This window comes from Propithecus coquereli, unplaced genomic scaffold (assembly GCF_000956105.1).
Source record: "Propithecus coquereli isolate 6110/MARCELLA unplaced genomic scaffold, Pcoq_1.0 Scaffold56, whole genome shotgun sequence".
Taxonomy (NCBI): domain Eukaryota; kingdom Metazoa; phylum Chordata; class Mammalia; order Primates; family Indriidae; genus Propithecus; species Propithecus coquereli.
Window position 1 is genome coordinate 7,663,654 of NW_012151507.1, and position 21,235 is coordinate 7,684,888.

The 21,235-nt window shown below is 36.6% G+C and overlaps 1 protein-coding gene across 1 annotated transcript in view; it reads left to right on the forward strand.

The window, feature by feature from the left end:
• LOC105821147 (rab GTPase-activating protein 1-like) overlaps nt 1-21,235 on the forward strand; it is a 592,862-nt gene that overhangs the window by 314,467 nt on the left and 257,160 nt on the right. The window contains exon 6 of the mRNA XM_012657785.1: nt 14,369-14,443. Coding sequence (XP_012513239.1) covers nt 14,369-14,443 — 75 coding nt within the window. The remainder of the gene's footprint in view (nt 1-14,368; nt 14,444-21,235) is intronic.

The window sequence follows — 21,235 nt, forward strand, 5'->3', positions numbered from 1 at the left end:
TATGTGTGTTTGGGCACAGCTTTCCATTACTCAGCCAGCCAGTTGAAACTGTCTTGCCTTCACTTCCTGCTTACGCAGAGCTTCAAATCTGCCAGAGGTGAGAGCATGGAGCCCTCCTGAGCATGCACAAAGCCTCGAGCATGTGCATAGCCCTACACGTGAGCATTGCCCTCTAGATTCTCAGATATGAGTCTTATAAAGCTCTCATGGACATCTCATTCCCCAGGTATTCCTTTTAAGCTTTTTGATTGGTATATTGTTTTCCCCCATTTTTTATTGTGCACATTCATGGGGTACATAGTGATGTTTCAATGTATATGATGTATGATCAGATTGAAGTTATTAGCATATCCATCATCTCAAATGTTTATCATTTCTTTGTGTTGGGAACATTCAATATGCTACTTCTAGCTATTTGAAACTAACACATTATTGTTAACTATAGTCATCCTACAGTGCTATAGAACACTAAAACTTATTCTCCTACCTGGTTGTAATTTTGTGTCCTGTAACAAATCTCTCCGCATCCCTCACTTCCCCCTCCCTTCCCAGCCTCTAGTATCCTCTGTTCTACTTTTTTCTTCTATAAGATCAACTTTTTTGTTGTTTCTACATGTGAATGAAAACATGCAGTGTTTTACCTTTCTGTGCCTGGTTTATTTCACTTAACATAATGCCTTCTCGTTTCATCCATGTTGCTGCATATAACAGGATTTCATTCTTTTTTATGGATGAATTGTATTCCCTTGTGTGTATATACCACATTTTCTTTATCCATTCGTCTGTTGTTGGATACTTGGTTGATTTTATATCTGTGAATAGTGCTGCAATGAATACAGGAGTGCAGATGCCTCTTCGACATACTGATTTCCTTTCCTTTGGATAAATGCCCAGGAGCGGGATTGCTTGATCATATGATAGTTCACTTTGTAGGTTTTTGAGGAACCTCCATACTCTTCTCTATAGTTGTTTGCCCCAATTTTTATCCATCTCCTCAGACAGCCACACAAACAATTACCTGTAATTGTTTTTGACAGATGCTCCTGGGGAAAAGCTTTTTCATATTGGGTGAGCATTGCAAGTGGAGTGTTCGAGGGAACCACCAGACAGGTCTAATCATGATAATTCTCTGGGAATGAGGCTTTGCAGGGCCTCTAATCCCATCTTACTCCCTCTGATGGCTGCCAGACTGCTTGTTGTCACTACAAATGCAGGCTATTAATTTTCAAGGTTATCAGGAAGCTGGAAGGTGGGGAGGTAGCACTAAGGCTAGTTAAAAAATGCCACAAAATTCCCTCTTCTTACCAAGATGCAGTAATTTTTCTGGAATAAATACTCTCCAGGCTATTGCAAGCCTTTGGCCAATTTCCAGGTTTTTGAAAAAGTTGATTTTGACTATTTTTGCTATAAGGAGAAAATTTTCTGCCTTTTTTGCTGATGTCACTGCCCATATTTGTTTCTATAACTAAGTATTGGTGTTGAAAACTAGAGATCATAGCAATACTTCTAATTGCAATCCAACACCAGAGGATTAATTCTAGTGTTCTCCCTTCCTATATTTGTAACTTCCTTCTCTGACAGTCAGAAACTAACTCCCACTATCCTTAATACATTTATCCACTTGGACAACAGCTCTGTCTGTAACCAATCTCCCATTACGGCTGCCATTTCTCTCTTGTGCAGATGCTCTCCTTGCTATGGTCAGGTTCTAACACCCTGTGCCAGGAAGTCACCCTGCATGGACTTCTCATCTTCTCATGCACTGATTCTCCACTCTTGGCCACCCACTTAGCCCACGGATGGCATTGTCATTCTAGTAAGGGTCTGACATTCCACGCCAGGCCACCCCTCCATGTGAATACCTATCTTGCTCTGCCTAATGGCTTCAAGAAGGGAATAGGAAACTTAATGAATTTTTAAAGATGAATTTTATTACCCTTTCTGTTCTTCGTAAGTTTTAGTTGTAAGAGTTTGCAAAGATGTCTTAGGCCTACATTGGTATATCACAGAGTAAAAAGAAGGTACAACGCATTGATAAACAAATTGGTCTTTTTTTTTTTTAGGCACCTGTAGAAAACTGATCATTCTCAAGGAAGCAATGAATCTAAGAATCTGTAAGAATTTTACTAGTGAGTAAGACCCCGTCCAGGCAGCTCCATAAGGAAGGACGTAGTAATGCTCCTTGACATCAGCCTGCCATTACTGCCGTTTATTCAGCACTTCACCGTGTGCTAGGCATTGTGTTTAATCCTCAATTTTATATGGTGGCTACCATTATTACCTTTGTGTTACAGATAAACATAGCTGTTCCCCTTTACCAAAAAAATTCTCAAAAGAATTATCTATACTTGCCAGGACCAATTCCTCGTTCCTACTCTACATTGCACCTTTACTGACCAAATCGCAGTCTTCTTCCTCCTGACCGATCAGCAACATCTGACGCTGTTGATTACTCCCTTGTTCTTCAGCTATTTTCTTCACTTGCCTTCTCCTGCACTCTTTTTCCTCAAAGTCTCTTTTGCTCGTTAGTTTTCTCCTGACTTCTTAATTTCAGTCTTTAGGCTTTTTTTTCTGTGTACATTTATTGCATTGATAATTTCATGTAGTCCCGCTGCTTTAAATGCCATGCATATATTGATAATGGCCAAATTTATATCTCTGACCCCAACCTCTTCCTCGAACCTAAGCTTATATGTTCAACGGCCTGCTTGATTTCTTCTCTGGATATCTAACAGATATCTCAAACTTACCCTTTTTTTTTAATTTTATTTTTTATTTCAGCATATTATGGGGGTACAAATGACAAATGTTTAGGTTACATATGCTGCCTTTGCACCACCCGAGTCGAAGCTTGAAGCGTGTCCATCCTCCAGATGGTGCACACCGCACCCGTTAGGTGTAAATATACCCATTCCCTCCTTCCCCCTGCACCTGCCCAACACCTGATGAATGTTACTGCTATATGTGCACATAAGTGCCAAACGTAGCCTCTTTAAAACTGAATGTTTGATCTTTCTTACAAAACCTGTTCATCCATAGTCTTTCCATCTCAGCTAACTCCATTGTTTCATTTGCTCAGTCCAGAAACATTGGATCATCCTTGATGCTCCTTTATTTCGCTTACACCACATGTTGAGCAAGTGATGCCTGTTGCCTCCCACCAGGAACAGCAATCCCAGGACATCAACCCAGTGCATGGTTTGCAGGTGTTAGGGTTGCCAAAAAGATACAGCTCACACAGGCACTAGATGGAACAACACTTTACTCATGTATGGAAGAGAAAGAGCAAGATTAGCATTCACAGTGAGCATCGTGGCCAGTGGGTCTCGCCCTCCAGCCAAGGCAGGGGGGTGATCTACATATACCCTTCTTGTGGCACAAGCAAAGGACCTGCTCCCTCCCCACCAGGAACAGAGACACAGGTGGGGTTGGCCAGGGGCCATATGACACACACTCTTAAACCAAACAAGCAGTGTATATCAGGCCCAGAACAGAGAAAGGTATTACTAAACCATGCAGTAAGCCCAGCACAGGCTGTGAGGGCTCCTCATCTCCACGTGAGGAAATGTTCCAGGCCCACGGCACACTCTTTTGCAGCCATGGGAAGGTCAGCAGGCTGCACGTGACTGACTCGCCAGCACCACACAGCCGACGCATTAGGAATCTTACTGACTCTACTGTCAAAACATGTCCAGCATCTGGTCTTTCTCACCACCTCCACTGTAGCTACCCTGGTCTAAACCCATCTCCTACCTGCTCTTCTACTTCCAGTGGCTTTCTGTTTCATTTATTGTAAAAGCCATAATTCTTACAGTGGTTCCAGGCTGTAATGTCATGTTCTCTCCATTATGCATTCTGTCCCGGACATACGTGCCAGGCTTGCTCACACTTCAGAGCCCTTGCATTGGCTGTTCCTTCTGCCTGGAACATTCTTTTCCTACAGATCTACATGGCTTACTCTTTAACCTCTCCCAACTTCTGGCTGAAGTGTTACTTTCTCACTATGGCCCGCCTTCACCACTTTATTTAAAATGGGATTCTCTTCTTCGCCCAGCATTTCTTAGCCCCTTTCCCTGCTTTATTTTTCACCATTGCACTTATTACCTTCAAACATACTATATAGATCATTTACGTATGTCAATTGTCTGTCTTTTCCCACTAGAAAATAAGCTTTATGAGAGCGAAGGTTTTTTTGGCCATTTTATTCACTGCTTAGCCCAGCCTTCTATGTAGTAGACAATAAATAATTTATTGCCTCAATGAAAGAAATCAAAGCATAGAGAAGTTAAGTAATTCTGGTAACTGGCAGAGCTGGAATTTAGATGTCTAGAGTCAGAACCTCTATTAGAAAACTTTTAAGCCAAGGCATAGTGGCTCACGTCTGTAATCCCAGCACTTTGGGAGGCTGAGGTGGAAAGATTGCTTGAGGCCAGGAATTCGAAAGGCAGGCAAAAGGATCACTTGAGCCCAGGAGTTTGAAGTTGCAGTGCGGTGTGATTGTGACACTGCGCTCCAGCATTGGTGACAGAGCGAGATCCTGTCTCAAAGAAAATAAAAGAATTTTTTTTTTTTTTTTTTTTTGAGGACAGAGTCTCACTGTGTTGCCTGGGCTAGAGTGCCGTGGCATCATCCTAGCTCACAGCAACCTCAGACTCCTGGGCTGAAGCCATTCTCCTGCCTCAGCCTCCCCAGTACCTGAGACTAATGGGTGCACACCGCCAAGCCCTGCTAATCTTTCTATTTTCTGCAGAGATAGTGTCTTGCTCTTGCTCAGGCTGGTCTCGAGCTCCACAGCACATATGACCGTGGTCCCATAAGATTATAAAGGAGCTGAAAAATTCCTGTTGCCTAGTATCATAACATTGTATTGCCATGCATTTCGTGTTTGTGGTGAAGCTAGTATAAACAAACCTACCGCACTGCCAGTCATAGAAGAGTATGATACTTAGAATATGTATAGTACATAATACTTGGTAATAGATGACTATGTTACTGGTTTATGTATTTACTATACTATACTTTTTATCATTATTTTAGAATATACTCCTTCTACTTAAAAAAGAAAAGTTAACTGTAAGACAGCCTCAGGCAGGTCCTTCAGGAGGCATTCCAGAAAATGGCATTGTTATCATAGGAGACAACAGCTCTATGTGTATCATTGCCCTGAAGACCCAGAGGGACAAGAAGTGGAGGTGGAAGACACTGATGCTGAAAATCCCGACCCTGTGTAGGCCTAGGCTAATGTGTGTGCTTGTGTTTTGGTTTTTCACAAAACAGTTTAAAAAGTAAAAAAAAAAAAAATTAAGTAGAAAAAAGCTTATAGAACAAGGATATAACAAAAGAAACTATTTTGTACAGCTATAAAATGTGTTTGTGTTTTAAGTTAGGTATTGTTACAAAATAATCAAAAAGTTAAAAAAATTTTAAAAGTATATAAAGTAAAAATGTTACAGTAAGCCAAGGTGAATTTGTTATTGAAGAAAAAAAATTTTAAATGTAAGTTTAACGTAGCCTAAGTGTACAGTGTTTATAAAGGCTCTAGTAGCATGCAGTAAGGCCCTGGGCCTCCACATTCACGCCCCACTCACTGACCCCCCTGGAGCAACTTTTAGTCCTGCAAGCCCATTCTTGTTACGTGCCCTCTACAGGTATACCATTTTTTAATCTTTTATACCTGCGGTCTCCAACCTCCAGACTGCGACCTGTATGGGTACGTGGCCTGTTAGGAACCAGGCTGCACAGCAGGAGGTGAGTGGCGGCCAAGCTTCATCTGTATTTACAGCTGCTCCCCATCACTTACATCGCCGCATAAGCTCCGCCTCCTGCCAGATCAGCAGCGGCATTAGATTCTTGTAGGAGCTCGAACCCTACTGTAAACTGCCTGTGCTGGGGATCTAGGTTGCGGCTCCTTATGAGAATCTAATGCCTGACAACCTGAGGTGGAGCTGAGGCGGTGATGCTGGCACTGGGGAGCGGCTGCAAATACAGATGATCATTAGCAGAGAGGTCTGACTGCACAATAAATGTCACCTCCTGCTGTGCGGCTTGTCCTTGTGCGTGGGCAGATTCCCTGTCTCTCTTTGATGAGGAAGGATGGAGGTCTTTGAAATCGTTTTTCTTTCCCCAACCGTGTGGTCTTCTTAACAGTGTGAATTGTGTTGGCACACCCGGTTTAATCTCTGAGACAGTAGTTGGTGCTTGTGGGTAGGGATGAACCACACCTTATCTGATCGAGTCAGTAAATGCTCTAAGGGTCTGTGCAAATTTACCTCCCTATTAGTAGGTGGGACTTGTTGGAAGGAGTAGGCTGTCATGTTGTTTTGGGGACCTGGGACCAGCTGTTTTCCCTTAGGAGTAGCATTGGAATGCCTCAGCGGGGGGGTGGGGTCCTGGAACTTCCAATTGAGTCCTTATTCTCCACCACAGCAGAGGCAGGCGGGGGAGTGAGGCTGGGTGGGGTTGGGTCAGGTGAGCCTGCCCTCAGGCTCCACAGAATCTGGTAAGGTACGTTTCCTCAGTGTATGTTCTTGGCATGTTTGTTCAAAATAGGTGGCTGTAAATGCATGGATTTATTTCTGGGCTCTCTATTTTGTTTCACTCGTCTGTATTTCTGTTTTTATGCCAGTGCCATACTGTTTTAGTTAACTATAACTTTGTAGTATATTTTGAAGTCAGGTAGTGTTATCCTCCCAGCTTTGTTCTTTTTGCTTAAGATTGCTTTGGCTATTCAGGGCCTTTCATGGTTCCATACAAATTTTAGGATTTTTTTCTGTTTCCGTGAAGAATGTCATTGTTATTTTTATAAGAATTGCATTGAATCCATAGATTGCTTTGGATAGTAGACCTTTTAACAATATTGATTTCTCCAGTCCATGAACACAGGATATCTTTCCATTTATTTGTGTTTTCTTCAATTCCTTTCCTCAGTGTTTTATAGTTTTCAATGTAGAGATCTTTCACCCTCTTGGTTAAATTTATTTCTAAGCATTTTTTCTTTGGTAGCTATTGTAAGTGGGATTATTTTCTTGATTTCTTTTTTGGATAGTTTACTGTTAGTGTGTAGAAATGCCACTGATTTTTGTATGTTGATTTTGTATTCTGCAACTTTCCTAAATTTATTTATTAGTTTAGCTTTTTGGTAGAGTCTTTAGGGTTTTCTACATACAAAATCATGTTATAGGCAGATACTTTCTTCTGCCAAATTGCTCAGACTAAGACTCCCAGTACTATGTTGAATAGAGGTAACAAGAGTGGCCATCCTTGTCTTGTTCAGGTTCTTAGAGGAAAAGCTTCAACTTTTCCTCATTCACTATGATGTAAGCTGTGAGTTTGTTATATATGCCTTTATTATGTTCAGGTACATTCCTTAACATAATTTGTTGAGGATTTTTTTAATGAAGAAATGTTGAGTTTTGTCAGATGTTTTTTCTGCATGTGTTGAAATGATCATATGGTTTTTATCCTTTTTCATTCTTCTAATGTGATATATCACATTTATTGACTTACATATGTTAAACCATCCTTGCTTCCCTGGGACGAATTCAACTTGATCATGGTGGATGATCTTTTTAAGTGTTCCTGACTTTGGTTTGCTAGTGTTTTGTTGAGGATGTTTGCATCTATATTCATCAGAGATATTGGCGTATAGTTTTCTTTTTTTGTATGTGTTTGTCTGGTTTTGGTATCAGGGTAACACTGGTCTTGTAAAATAAATTTAGAAATATTCCCTTCTCTTCAATTATTTGGAAGAGTTTGAGAAAATTGGTAATAGTTCCTTAAATGTTTGGTAGAATTCAACTGTGAAACTATCAGGTCCTGGGCTTTTCTTTAGTAGGAGACTTTTTATTACTGATTCAATCTCCTTACTCATCCGTTCCTTCATAATTCAATCTTGGTAGATGGTATATGTCCAGGAATCTGTCCATTTCTTCCAGGTTATCCAATTTGTTGGTACATATAATAATTATTGAAAATTATTATTTTCAATATGAGACTATGAAAATAGTCTCATATAATCCTTTGTTTTTCTGTAGTATTAACTGTATCATTTCCTTTTTTATCTCCAATTTTATTCTTCTCTCTGTTTTCCTTAGTCTAGCTAAAGATTTGTTGATTTTGTTTATCTTTTCAAAAAAACAACTCTTCATTTCGTTGATCTTTTCTATTGTTTTTCTAGTTTCTGTTTCATTATTTCTATTCTGATCTTTGTTATCTCCTTCCTTGCACTAATTTGGGGCCTAGTTTGTTTTTGTTTTTCTAGTTCTCTGAGGTCAAAGATTAGGTTGTTTTTTGAGATCTTTCTTCTTTTTGATGTAAGTGTTTATTGCTATAAAATTCCCTCTTAGAACTGCTTTTGCTGTATTCCATAGATTTGGGTATGTTGTGGTTCCGTTTTCATTTGTCTCAAGAAATTTCTAAATTTTCCTTCTTATTTCTTCATTGACTCATTGGCTGTTCAGGAGCATGTTGTTTAATTTTCTTGTATTTGTGAATTTTTTGAAGTTCTTCCTGTTATCAATTTTTAGTTTTATAGTATTGTTGAAGATCCACATTTTTAAGGAATCCTGAACTTCAGACATCTTTCATGGAGAAGGAGAAGCCTTGAGAATATATTTATTGCTCATGTAATATGCTTTGTCATCAGCAAATCTCAGATTTTCTAGTCTATGGAAAAGAAAGTGACAGACCACCTTATAATCAGACATACTACAAACAGAGATAGGATTAGAACTTTTTCCCTGTTTCTTCCTCCTTTTTTTCTTCTGTATTCTCCCTGTATCCTTCTTCCAGCCCCCAGTACACACACACACACACACACACACACACACACACACACACACACACACACACACACACCCATGAACCCTGAATAAAAGCACAAGTGAAGCAATCAGAAATATATCTGTATAAATCAAAGAAAATTAAATAAGTAAAAGGATTAGGCAGAACTCTGGAAACTGTAATAACGAAGAAAAGCTTCTTTCAGATTCATTAGGTAATTATTCTAGTGCTCTAATTTTTCTCTCATTAGAAGAGAGTATGATAATATACTCATTAGCAGAAAAAGGTTAAATGAGAACAATAGTACCATAATATGATTTTATGATTGAGTTTGATTTTTTGATTGCCCTTCTATTTACTGAAAGACCTGAAAGATTTTATAAAATTAAAACTCATGTAAAATAGATAAAAATATAGTGACCAAGAGGAGTGGATGTTATCAGATATCAGAGATGAGCTGTTTTCTAGAGTTGAGTAACTTATGTGATAATTAATTCCTGGCAGTTAAGGCAAAAAGAAAATGCTGATTTATATAATATTAATTATCTTATTAGCATATCCTTTCTTTAAAAAATAAGGCACACTTTTTTTTATTTTTCAGGCACAAAATTAGAGGAATTTATTATATGAATCCTAGTATAGAATGGATGGCTCTATTTATCATCCTAATTAGGATACTTGAAGGTTAAGGTGATGTTATTAATAATTATGCCAGGACACCAGGGATACATGGTTATGCTAGCATGGGAATTGGGGACGATATGGTAGATGGTGATTTCATTGTGCCTATACAATAGATGCATAAATTCTACCTAATTGGATAATTCTTACATAGACCAGGATTCTTGAGTTGAATATGTCGAAGACTAAAAGGCCAAATATGTAATGTCAAATATTAACTCAGTAAAGATACTTCTGTGGAATAAAGCACTTTGCTTCCTCATTCTTTAGCTTCATACAGATAGAATTTAAAGACTGTGGAAGTATTTGTCATCAACAAATCCAGTAGTATATCTTTCTCAAAAAAAAATGAGTGAAGGGTCAATTTACTGTATATAAATTATACCTCAATAAATATGATTTATAAAAAAGAACAAAAACTCTAAATGATTAGAGTTTTAAATAGCTGAAAGGCTGCTTCCTGATCATCTAGTTCTCAGACATTGTTATGTTCTAAAACTTAGGGAAGAATTAATACCATTCTTACACAAAATTCTGTCAGAAACAGAGTGAGAGAGAACACTAACATACCTGTTTTATAAGGCCAGCGTATAACTCTGTGCCAAAATATGTCAAACATAACAAAAAAAAGTTACAGGCCAATATCCCTCATGAAATACTTTCCAAAAAAGTAAAAATAAGAGCAGGAAATTGAATCCAGCAAAATAAAGGAAAACTACATCTTGACCCAGTTATGCGAGATTGGTTCAGCATTTGAAAATCAGTGAAATTTACTGTATTAACATAACAAAAGAGAAAATAAAATGATCATTGCAATGATTTTATAAATTCAATACACATACAAGATAAAAGTACTCAGCAAAGTAATAATAGAGAGAAACTTCCTCAACCTAATGAAGGACATCTATGGAAAATCTACATTGTACTTAATGGTAAAAGACTGAATGTTTGATTCCTAAGATCCGGAAGAAGATGAAGATGTCCTTCCTCTTTCACCACTTGTATTCACCATTGTATTGCAGTACAAGTACAATACTGGAGTCAGTGCAGGAGGGCAAGGGAAAAAAGGCATACAGGTCAGAAGAAGTAAAACTATAACATTCTCAGACAACATGGTTATACATGTAGAAAATCCTAAGGAATATTTTAAAAGGCAGCTAAAACTAATATGTAAATTTACTAAAGACATAGCATAAAGGTCAATATAAAAAATTGATTGCATTTCCGTGTACTAACCACAAACAGCTGGAAAATGAAATTTTAAAAATACCACGTTGGCATTGTGTAGCGGCTCATGCCTATAATCACAGCACTTTGGGAGTCTGAGGTGAGAGGATTGCTTGAGGCTAGGAATTTGAGATCAGCTTGGGCTACATAGCAAGATCCATCTCTACAAAAAAAGAAAAAAGAAAAATTAGCCAGGTGTGGTAAGGTATACCTTAGTCCCAGCTACTCGGGAAGCTAATGCAGGGAAGCTAAAGCTATAGCAGTAGTTATAATCGTGCCACTGCATGCAAGCCTGGGCAACAGAGTAGACCCTGTCTAAAAAAAACACCAAAAACTGAAAAAACAAAAAACCCCACATTTCTAATAGCGTGAAAATATAAAATGTTTAGGGGAAAATTTTTAAAAAGACGTGCAAGATCTCTATACTAAGAACTATAAAGTATTACTAAGAGAAATTAAAGAGGATCTCAATAAATGGAAAGAAATATACCACGGTCATGACTGATAGACTATATTGTGAAGATGTCATCCTCCAAATTTATTTATAGATTCAACACAATCCCAGTCAAAATCACAATAGGCATTTTTTGGAAGAAATTAAAAAGTTTCTAAAATTTACATAGAAATAAAAGGAGCCTAGAATAGTCTAAACTATTTTGAAAATGCATAAAATTGAAGGATGTAGACTACTTGGTTTTTAAAATTTTTTATTTCAAAGTGGATCACAGACCTAATTATAAATGCTGAAAGTTAAAGACTTCTAAAAGAAAACATAGGAAAAAATGTTCATGACCCCAAAACAGGACACATGTTCACACAAATATGAACTATAAAAGAAAAAAAAACTATTGATTTGAATTTCATCAGAATTTAAATCTGCTGCTTGAAAGACAGATTTCAGAAAATGAAAATGCAAATCACAGGCAGGGAGAAAATATTTGCAGTATATACATCTGACAGTGGACTTAGTGATGGTCCGGGTGTTTATGTCCCCTCAAAATTCATGTGTTGAAACCCTAACCTCCAAGGTGATAATATTAAGAGGTAAGGGTTTGGGAGGTGATTAGATAATGAGGGCAGAGCCCTCGTGAGTAGATTAGTGCCCTTATAAAAGAGGCCCAGTGGAGGTCGTTTGCCCCTTTCGCCATGGGAGGACATGCTGAGAAGTGCCATTTCTGTGAGCCAGGAAGTGGGCCCTCATCAGACACCAAGTCTGCTGGTGCCTTGATCTTGAACTTCCCAGCCTCCAGAACCGTGAGAAACTTCTGTTGTTTATCAGCTACCCAGTCTGTGGTATTCTGTAACAGCATCCTGAACAGACAGACTTGTAAACAGAATATATGAAGAACTCCCATGATTCAACAATAATCAGGCAAACAACCCTGCTACACAATTGGGCAAGAAATTGAGCAACCACAAAAGAATATGTATCAATTGCCTAAAAGCACATGAAAATATGTTCTATCTTATTAACTGTCAGGGAAATGGAAGTCAAAACCACAGGAATGAATAGAAGGAAAAAGACTGACAGTGTCAAGTATTATATTAACAAGGATGTGAAACGATGGGTATTTCATACATTGCTGGTAGGGGTGTAATAATTGTATAACAGTTGGTAAAACACTTTGGCAATTTCCTATAAGTTAAACATATACTTACCATTTAAACCTTGAACCTCCAATCCTAGGTATTTACTCAAGGAAAATGAAAACCTATATCCACAAAAAGCCTTTTGTATATGTGTGTGTATATATGTGTGTATGTGCATATGTGTGCGTGTGCGTATATCACACACACACAAGCTTTATTCACACTAGCTAAAAACTGGAAACAGGAGAATGGATAAACAAAGTGTAGTATATTCATACTATAGAATACTCAGCCACGAAAAGAAATGAACTACTGATACACACAACATGGAAGAATCTCAGAAAAATTATGCTGAGTAAAAGAAGCCAGATATGAAAGAGTACATACTGTAAGATTCCATTCATGGAAAATTAAAAAAATACAAAACTAATACATTGTGATAAAAATCAGATCACTGGTTGCCAAGAGTGAAGATGTTTGCAAAGAGGCGTGAAAACATTCTGGAGTGATGAAAATATTCTGTAATAGTGAGGTTACATAAATGCCCTAACTCAGGGAATTGTGCAATTAAAATTTCACTAAATGTAAGCCATACATCAATAAAGTTTATTTTTTAAGTAAAAAAAGAATTCTAGACCCTGCAGTCTGACTACTTTGTCATATGGGAGATACCACACTTACCCTCTCTATGGTAAGCCTTTCTCGTTATTTTTGATAAACTTTGCCCTGGTCAGAGATAATTTTTATTACACTCACAAAATCACAATGCATTGTATTAAGCAAATTAAGTGGAAATCTCATTAAATGAGGCACAGCACCTACATGGGATATAGGGGATGGGCTACATATCCTGGATTCCAGTAATACACTTTGGGATGTTTGTCTTTTAAAAATAAACGTAGCAGTACCTGAATTTTTTTTTTTAACTCTAAATTAGGGTCAGTGAACTCTGGCCCAGGAAGCCTTTTTTTTGTACTGCCCTTGATGTAAGAATGGTTTTTACATTTTAAGAGATTGTTTTTTTAAAAAAGCAACTGATACCATAAGCATCCCTTAAAGCCTAGAATATTTTCTGTCTGGACTTTTACAGAAGAAGCTTTCTAACTCCTATTCTTTACTCTTTAATCAGCACACTTCGCCTCCTGTGACTCATTCAGCTTCTTCAAAACTAATACGATGGCTTTTTTTTTTATATTATAATCCCAGATGTTTGAAGTACTATTTAGTATATATTAAGTATACAACCTTATTTCCTTAATTGTCTGAAGATAAAGAGGTGAGTGTTAAGTTGAATGGTGCGATAGTTACTTCCCAGTGAGCGCCGTATTTCCTAGGGATGAGGCTTGCTGGCTGTATTCCAGCTGGCCTGGTTAGAGTGATGTTAAGGACGTGGAATATGCTTGCACCATTTCAGGACTGGGATTTAAAAACAACAACAACAAGAAAAGATGTGGAATAGCCAGAGCACCTATAACAGCAGGCATGTATGTGACATGAGGCTCTCTCTTAGCCATTCTGCAAAAAGCTCAGGGCAATGCTAAGTTTTTCAGGTTTACCTTAGTCGTATAGATGGAAGGAACCATTTTTACTCTGCAGCCACGTGGGAACTATGAGAGTAGTTTAGAAGGTCTTTGAGAACTTCTGGAGGTTCTAGAGGGTAATTTTTTTGTGTGTATCGGAATAGAAGAGCTACACTACACTCTCAGCAGCTTCCAGATTTCTCCTTCATAGTGCCTTTGAACTCCCACATCAACCTTAAATCCTTCTTACTCTTCCTCATCCTTGTGGTCTCATACACCGGACCTCAAACCATAATGGAGCTTTTAAAATTAACTTAGGTGCTCTGAGAATTTCTTTATTTCAGAATTCTTAAGATCAACCTGGGATAAAGGGACATCTGGAACTGCTTTGGAACATGCACAGTCTCTCTGGGGATCCCACGGTGCTAATGGCACACACATTCAAGTTGAAAGATTGGTGCAATTGTGGTGGACATCCCAGGGACAGGGACAAGCAGCAGGCTGGTGTGAGCTAACACTTAACATCTGTGAATGTTTACAGTATCTCTTTCCCTTCATCTTTTCCCTAGGCCTACTCTGTGTATGATGAAGACATTGGCTACTGTCAGGGCCAGTCTTTTCTTGCTGCGGTGTTGCTGCTGCATGTAAGTATTTTCCATGTGATAAATAGCACAGTGCTGCCCGGTTTATTTTCTCCTGGCTTTGCTTTTCCTTCTTCCTTCCCCTTCACATAGTATATCTTTTTAAACATGTACTTTTGGCGATAAAGTAAGAGATCTGATGTGAAGAATAGGACAGTTTCTCAATAGAACTAATTGTTCTGGCTAGAAGAGAATAAATATTTACTTGGAGTTATTTTTAACCAGAACCCTTTAGAGTTAAAGAATTCAATGTGATTGCCCAAAATTCAGGACCTGGACCATTATGAACCAATATACTGTAGCCAGGAAATCTTTTATCATGTCCGTGATTTATTTTTTTATACTCTTTCCCTTCAGACACCTTCATTTAGCAGAACATTTATTGAGCATCGTTTGCCAGGTAGTGGGCTAGGAAGTAGGATTACAAAGGTGAATCATTTATAATTTATGATCTCAAAGACCTCATAGTCCAGGATGGGGCACAGATTATATAGGCACATACTTACTATTTTTATTCTCTTTTGTATGTCTTTATTTTTCTGGTGACAAAAACAATACATGCTCATTAAAGAATTTAAAGTGAAAGTGATCCATAGGGTAAGAGACTAGAGATGAGAATCTCCCAAGCCAGCTATGCCAGAACTTTCAGGATAGACTTTCTGGAGGAGGTGGGTTGCCAAACCCAAAGAAAATGCTTTAGTTTTAAACTTGCTGGGCCTCTCCGCTGCATTTGGGTTTGGCATTCTGGAAATGAACAGCAATTGTAGTAAATTCATGGTATAAATCGGATAACCTGATTCTGATGGTAATAGTGATACACAATGGTTCTATTGTGATTATTCACTTTATCTCACCTTGAGGTTGATTTCTTCCTCTGTTGCATTGTCATCTGTTTACAATCTCATCTATCTCTCCTTATTTTCCTTCTTTCTTTGATATCTCCGTATCCCATCTTTTGGGGACTTTCTCAGATGATCAAAGCGTAGATTCTCAGGGGCCCTTGTTCCACCACTAAATTCAGCTAGTATCTAGAATAGTCAGGTGCCTGATTCAAGAGACTGGCCATCATAAGCAGTGACATAGGTGTGTTCATCAAGGTTTTGAGCCATCTCTGTAAAGGAAGCCTTTATGATCACTTTGATGAGAAGCTGATGTTCAAACCGTAGGTGGTGAAGCTTTGTTTTGAACAAAGTAATCTTTGAATATACCACAGTTGAGCAATTTTTACCTGTAGCCTTATTTAACATATTATAATATATTGATTAAAGTTCAGTAAGAAGAATATCTCTCTGAGAAATATGTTCTAAGATTTAACAAAGGTTTAGTTTAATTGTAAGTTCATAATTATTTGGAAACACCCTCTCCACCCACACTCCCAGAGAGAGAGAGATTGATTCAAATAACTAGAAAGGCCAAATACCCAGAATTTTTTTCTGCATTATCTGCTCTGCCATTATAAGGACCACATGGCAAGTCAGCCTTTGTTAACTGATTCAATAAAATAGATTCTAAAGTATGTCACGAGATGGACGGAAATTCAGTCCAGTCTCTCACACTTTTTATATTAATAGAATTATGCAGTGTTTCCATGGCTTATAAAGATAACTTGAAATATAGAAATGCTTTCAGAATCCTTAAGGAAAAATTAACTGATATTCAATACAGTGTTAATGAAAAACATATTTTAATTTTTAATTAGCAGTATATGTGATAATTCTGTTAATCAGCATATTCCATTAACTGACAAACCCATCCATCAACCACTTTGAATAACAGAAGTTATCTGTAATTTTTTTTAACCATATTTTTGCCTCCATAGTTTAAACAGGTAGAAGAATACAGACTGGCTTAAACAATTCATCAAAGACACTATCTCAGGTTCCAGGGAGATACGTTATTAGGGTCTTACTGACTAATTTTTTATCAGTTACATAAGCTATTGCTTCTTTCGCTGCCAGACATCCTTTGGCAGCTCCATATTAATCATTGTCAGAGGCTGCTGCTTTTTGGGATGCTGTCCTTTCCTCACCCATGGTCGTTTATATTTCACATTCATTGCCTAAGAGGAAAGGAAAACTAAAAATGAAAGTATGTTTGAAAACAAAGTTTTGAATTTTTAGGTTTTGCCATGTCTAAGTAGTTTTAAGAAATAATTAGCCTCTCCTTGTGCTTGGAGATTTCTAGATGCTTTGACAGTAGCTTTGTAACATATAGTAGTTTAAGCAATGGAAGAATTAATTGCTTATCATGATAGATACTGTTATATCCATTTATGAAATTAGAAATTTGTAATTTACAGTTAGAGAATAAATGTTATAGTACAGATTACTTGCAACCATAATAATGTTCAGCTGCCTTTGAAATTAAATATGCAATAATAATTCTTAATATCATTAGAATATTAGTCTTTACTTAATTGGAGGTTTAATAAATAATGCCCTATTTTATATATTTCACTTATTCTAAAAATCATGTAAAGTATTTTAGATAATTTTTAACCCAATATATTTTTCTATCATATTTATTGTCAAGTAGTTTTAAGTTTTTTTATTGAATATGTACCTTTTTAGACATTCAGAAAATTATGCTCATTTTTAAGGTTGAATTATTATATGTATACTAATATTGGCCTATGTAGAAGCTTTACCACTGCAGAAAGGATTATTACTGAATAATCTAGAATGTTTAAAACTATTTAATTTTCTTGGCCAGGCATGGTGGCTCACACATATAATCCTAGCATTCTGGGAGGCCAAGGCGGGAGGATTGCTTGAGGTCAGGAGTTCGAGACCAGCCTGAGCAAGAGCGAGACCCCCGTCTCTACTAAAAATAGAAATAATTAGCCAGGAACTACTAAAAGTAGAAAACATTAGCTGGGCATGGTGGTACTACTCAGGAGCCTGAGGCAGGAGGATTGCTTGAGCTCAGGAGTTGGAGGTTGCTGTGAGCTAGGCCGATACCATGGTACTCTAGCCTGGGCAACAGAGCGAGACTCTGTCTCAAAAAAAAAAAAAAAAGATATTGAATTGTCTAAAAAACTATGACAAGGCACAACTCCTTTAGAAATCAGTTTGGCTTTATCTGATAAAGATATACATACCCATAAATTCCAATCCTAGATATATACCTTAGTCAAATTTATGCACACGTTCACCAAAATACATGTATTAGAATTGTCCTAGGGTCAGTGTTTATGATAGTCAAAACATTGAAACAACTCAAATGTCCACTAGTAAAATGCCTAATATTAGAATTACAATTGGACATTAAAATGGCTAAATTGTGGTGTATTCATATAGTAGAAATGCTAGTGGAAATGAATTGAATGTTTTACACTACATTGGTTAATACGAATGAATCACATAAAAATAAGATTTAGGAAAAAAAGCAAAGTACAAGATTGGATTTGGTATGATTCTACTTTGTATAAGTTTTAATAACAGGCAAAAAGAAACTCTATTTTTAGTATGCACACAGATAGAAAAACTATAAAGAACACCAATGAAGTGATAACTATTAAGGTCAGGATAGTGATTGGGGAGAAATTTGGGGTTAAGACTGAAAAGACACACAAAGGGACCTTCAGGGTATGACAGTATTCTCTTTCTTAACCTGGGTGGTGGTTACATGAGTCTTTTGTAATTATTTGTTTTTATTTTATAATTGATTACTTATTAATGTGTGCATTTAACTTTTATGCATTTTTCTGTGTGTTGTGTTTCAGAATAAAAATATTTTAAAATTATAGATCCTTTAGTATACCTCCCCAAAAAGACAGGTTTAGGATAAGATTTAGCCAATGGATGTAAGAAATGAGAAGCAGAGCTAATTACTAGTTTTCTTGAAAATAAAGATTCTACAGAATCCAAGGTGACAGGTAGAGGCTTTATGTGTGTATACATAAGTAAAATATTTGTGACATTATTTTATTCAGGGACTCTTTCTGCTACAGGTGACAGAACTCTAACTCAAAGTAGCTTAAATTAAAAAGGAAATTTATTGGCTCATGTAACTGAGAAATCTAGGACAGAGATGATTTTGACATGGTTGCATTCCAGAGTTCATATTTTGTCATCAGGAATCTATGTTTGTATCTCCGTTCTTCGTGAGTTTTATTGCCTTAGTTATGTGGATAGGCTGTAAAGTGGGCACAATGGCTGCTGGCTGGCTGGGATTCATATCCTTTCAGTTTTATAGCTTTATTGACTATCTTTTGCTATAGCTCTTGCATTAACTCCAACAAGAACAACAACAAAAACCCGTTCCCTTTCTTTTTCTTCCTGTTGCATCATGTACTTACTGCAAGAGTTTCAGTGTATTTTTTAATAAGTCCTTTTATACTTCCAAATCACTTTTCCTTACTGTTCAAGAGAAAGAAGCATTCTATTTCCTATTTAGATAATTCTTGCATCAAGTGCTTTTAGCAATTTCCCAACATTTCTCTGTGTCCTATAATATACTCAAGATATTTTACCTTTAAAAAAAATCCTCTCTTAATCCTCCTGTTTAGCTACTATCTTATGTTTCTCTGCCCTTTAGAAGCTGCTTCAAAGAATTGTAAAAAGCACAACTATGAATTTGAATTGTGGTTTAATAGTTTTCAAGTTACATGACCTTGGGCAAGTTTCTTAAATTGAGCTTTAGTTTCTTCATTTATAAAATAGAAATAATATTATCATCCTTCTAACGTTATTATCAGTACTGAGTCCCTTATGTTATGAGTGTGAAGAGTCTGATTTATCTCATACCTGGTACAAAAAGAATGTAGTCATGAGATTAAATCCAGGCTTTACTTAATAGACCTGTAATTACGGACAAATCATTTAACTTCTCTGAACTTCACTAGTCTAATATTTAAAATGTAAAAATAATACCTACCTTACAGGATTTTTGTGAGAATCAAATGGGGTCATGAATGAATATGTCTAGTAATGGTAGCTACTACTGTTATTTCTAAAATTAATAGTTACTTGCCTAGCCAATTTTCTTTTGGCCCCTGGTCCCACCAAGTTAGATTGATTACACATAGGAAACTAATATATTATACAACGATGGAGTTTCATAGCTCATAAATAAACTTTAAATTGAAATAAAGTTTAGCAGCTATTTGACTTAAAGGGAAAATAAACAAATGAGAAGTTTTCATTCTGTTTGCTTTTTAATGTGTAAACAAAAAATGAAGACTCATGAGCTTTTGATTTTCAAAATAGTCCATAGCATCTATCTTTGTTGAAGAAAATTCAGAATTGCCTTCATAGAAGATGGATCATTGCAAAATGATGTGAAACACTGTCATGTGGAATAGGACATTTAGTTTTATACTAAATGTGAGGATTATTTTCAATTATCAAAATATAATTTTACTTAAAATGTATCTTATATATTACTTCAGGTGCATCTGAAAGACTTTTAAAATACTTAAAACTGTTTTTATTTTATGGTTTGTTGTTGAGAGAAGCAGTGAAGCTTGGAGACTGTCCCCATTCAGTGGTTGTCTCCATTAGTACAGATGGCAGATCATTATCAACATTTGTTACTAAACAATGAGGACATCATGCTTGATTCTCAGATTATGCATATGAGGCAGGTATTTTGTTTCGTATTTTATAGAGCCATGGATGATATTTTGATATCGTAAATTATAAAATTTTCATGTTTCTCTCCCCAATTAAATAACACCGATTCCATAATAAAGTTCTTGTACACGGCAAGGATGGATATTTAATATTAGAAACCCACCATGTTCCAACATCTTAATATTTTATGTAAAGATATAGTGTTCAATTATTGATTTGTATTATACTTTAGACCAATTGCATATTGATGGTAAATTAGATTTTCTTCTTCAATGAAACATTAATAATTGCCATAAGTTTAATAGTCATTTTAATTTTTTTTTAAAGTAGGCAGATGCCACAATACTAGATAGTGGGGGAACTGCGTATAGCATGGTGTGGGTTAGTAATACAACGAGGTATTGAATCTCAGATCTTGGTTGATTTTCTTTCTGCCAATTGAGGGACTAACTTTATAGCCAATATGAAATATAAGTAATACAAAAGTTTCTTATATTTAGCATTTATAATAATATTACAAGAAATTAAGTGCTAATATAGTTGCATTTGGCTTCCCTTTGCTTCCAACTTTCATGCCAATCCTTTCCTCCAACATTTTTGTTGGCTCTTACCTTGGCAACTACCAACAGTTTGCCGTGCTCATACGGCATGACTTCATTGATAAAGACAGATATATTCCGAGTTTTGCTAATGTTATCTTAAACAAACAGTTAATGCATGATATTTATTGAAGGGTATATGCTAAGGATTGTCAGGGAATAGAAAATTAAAACAGTGTCCAGAGATTAAGGGCCCACAATAACTATAACGCGTACAACGAAGGGTTTTGGGATTCAGAGAAAGCAAAGAACATATCAAGTTAAGGGAATATCAAAGTGCCATTTATGATCAATCTTAGAAGATCAGTAAGATTTTAAGGGCAGAGTTGTGCTATAGAGTATATCCCAACCCCGTAATCCACCCTGAGCTTGTAGGTCTTAACTACAAGGAGAATTTGGAAAGTGCAGCGTGTCACTTTTGAGTTATAAAAAGGGTGGGGAGGAGGATAGGAAGATTCTTCCCTGCGATACCCAAGAAATTCTGTCATTTATATGAAAAGCAATACATTTTTGCTACTTCTTCTTAAGAACTTATATTCTAATAAATCATTTTAACAATAGAAAGGACATAATTTTTACTCATGCATTTATTTATTGTTTTTATTATTTTGAGTACCTTT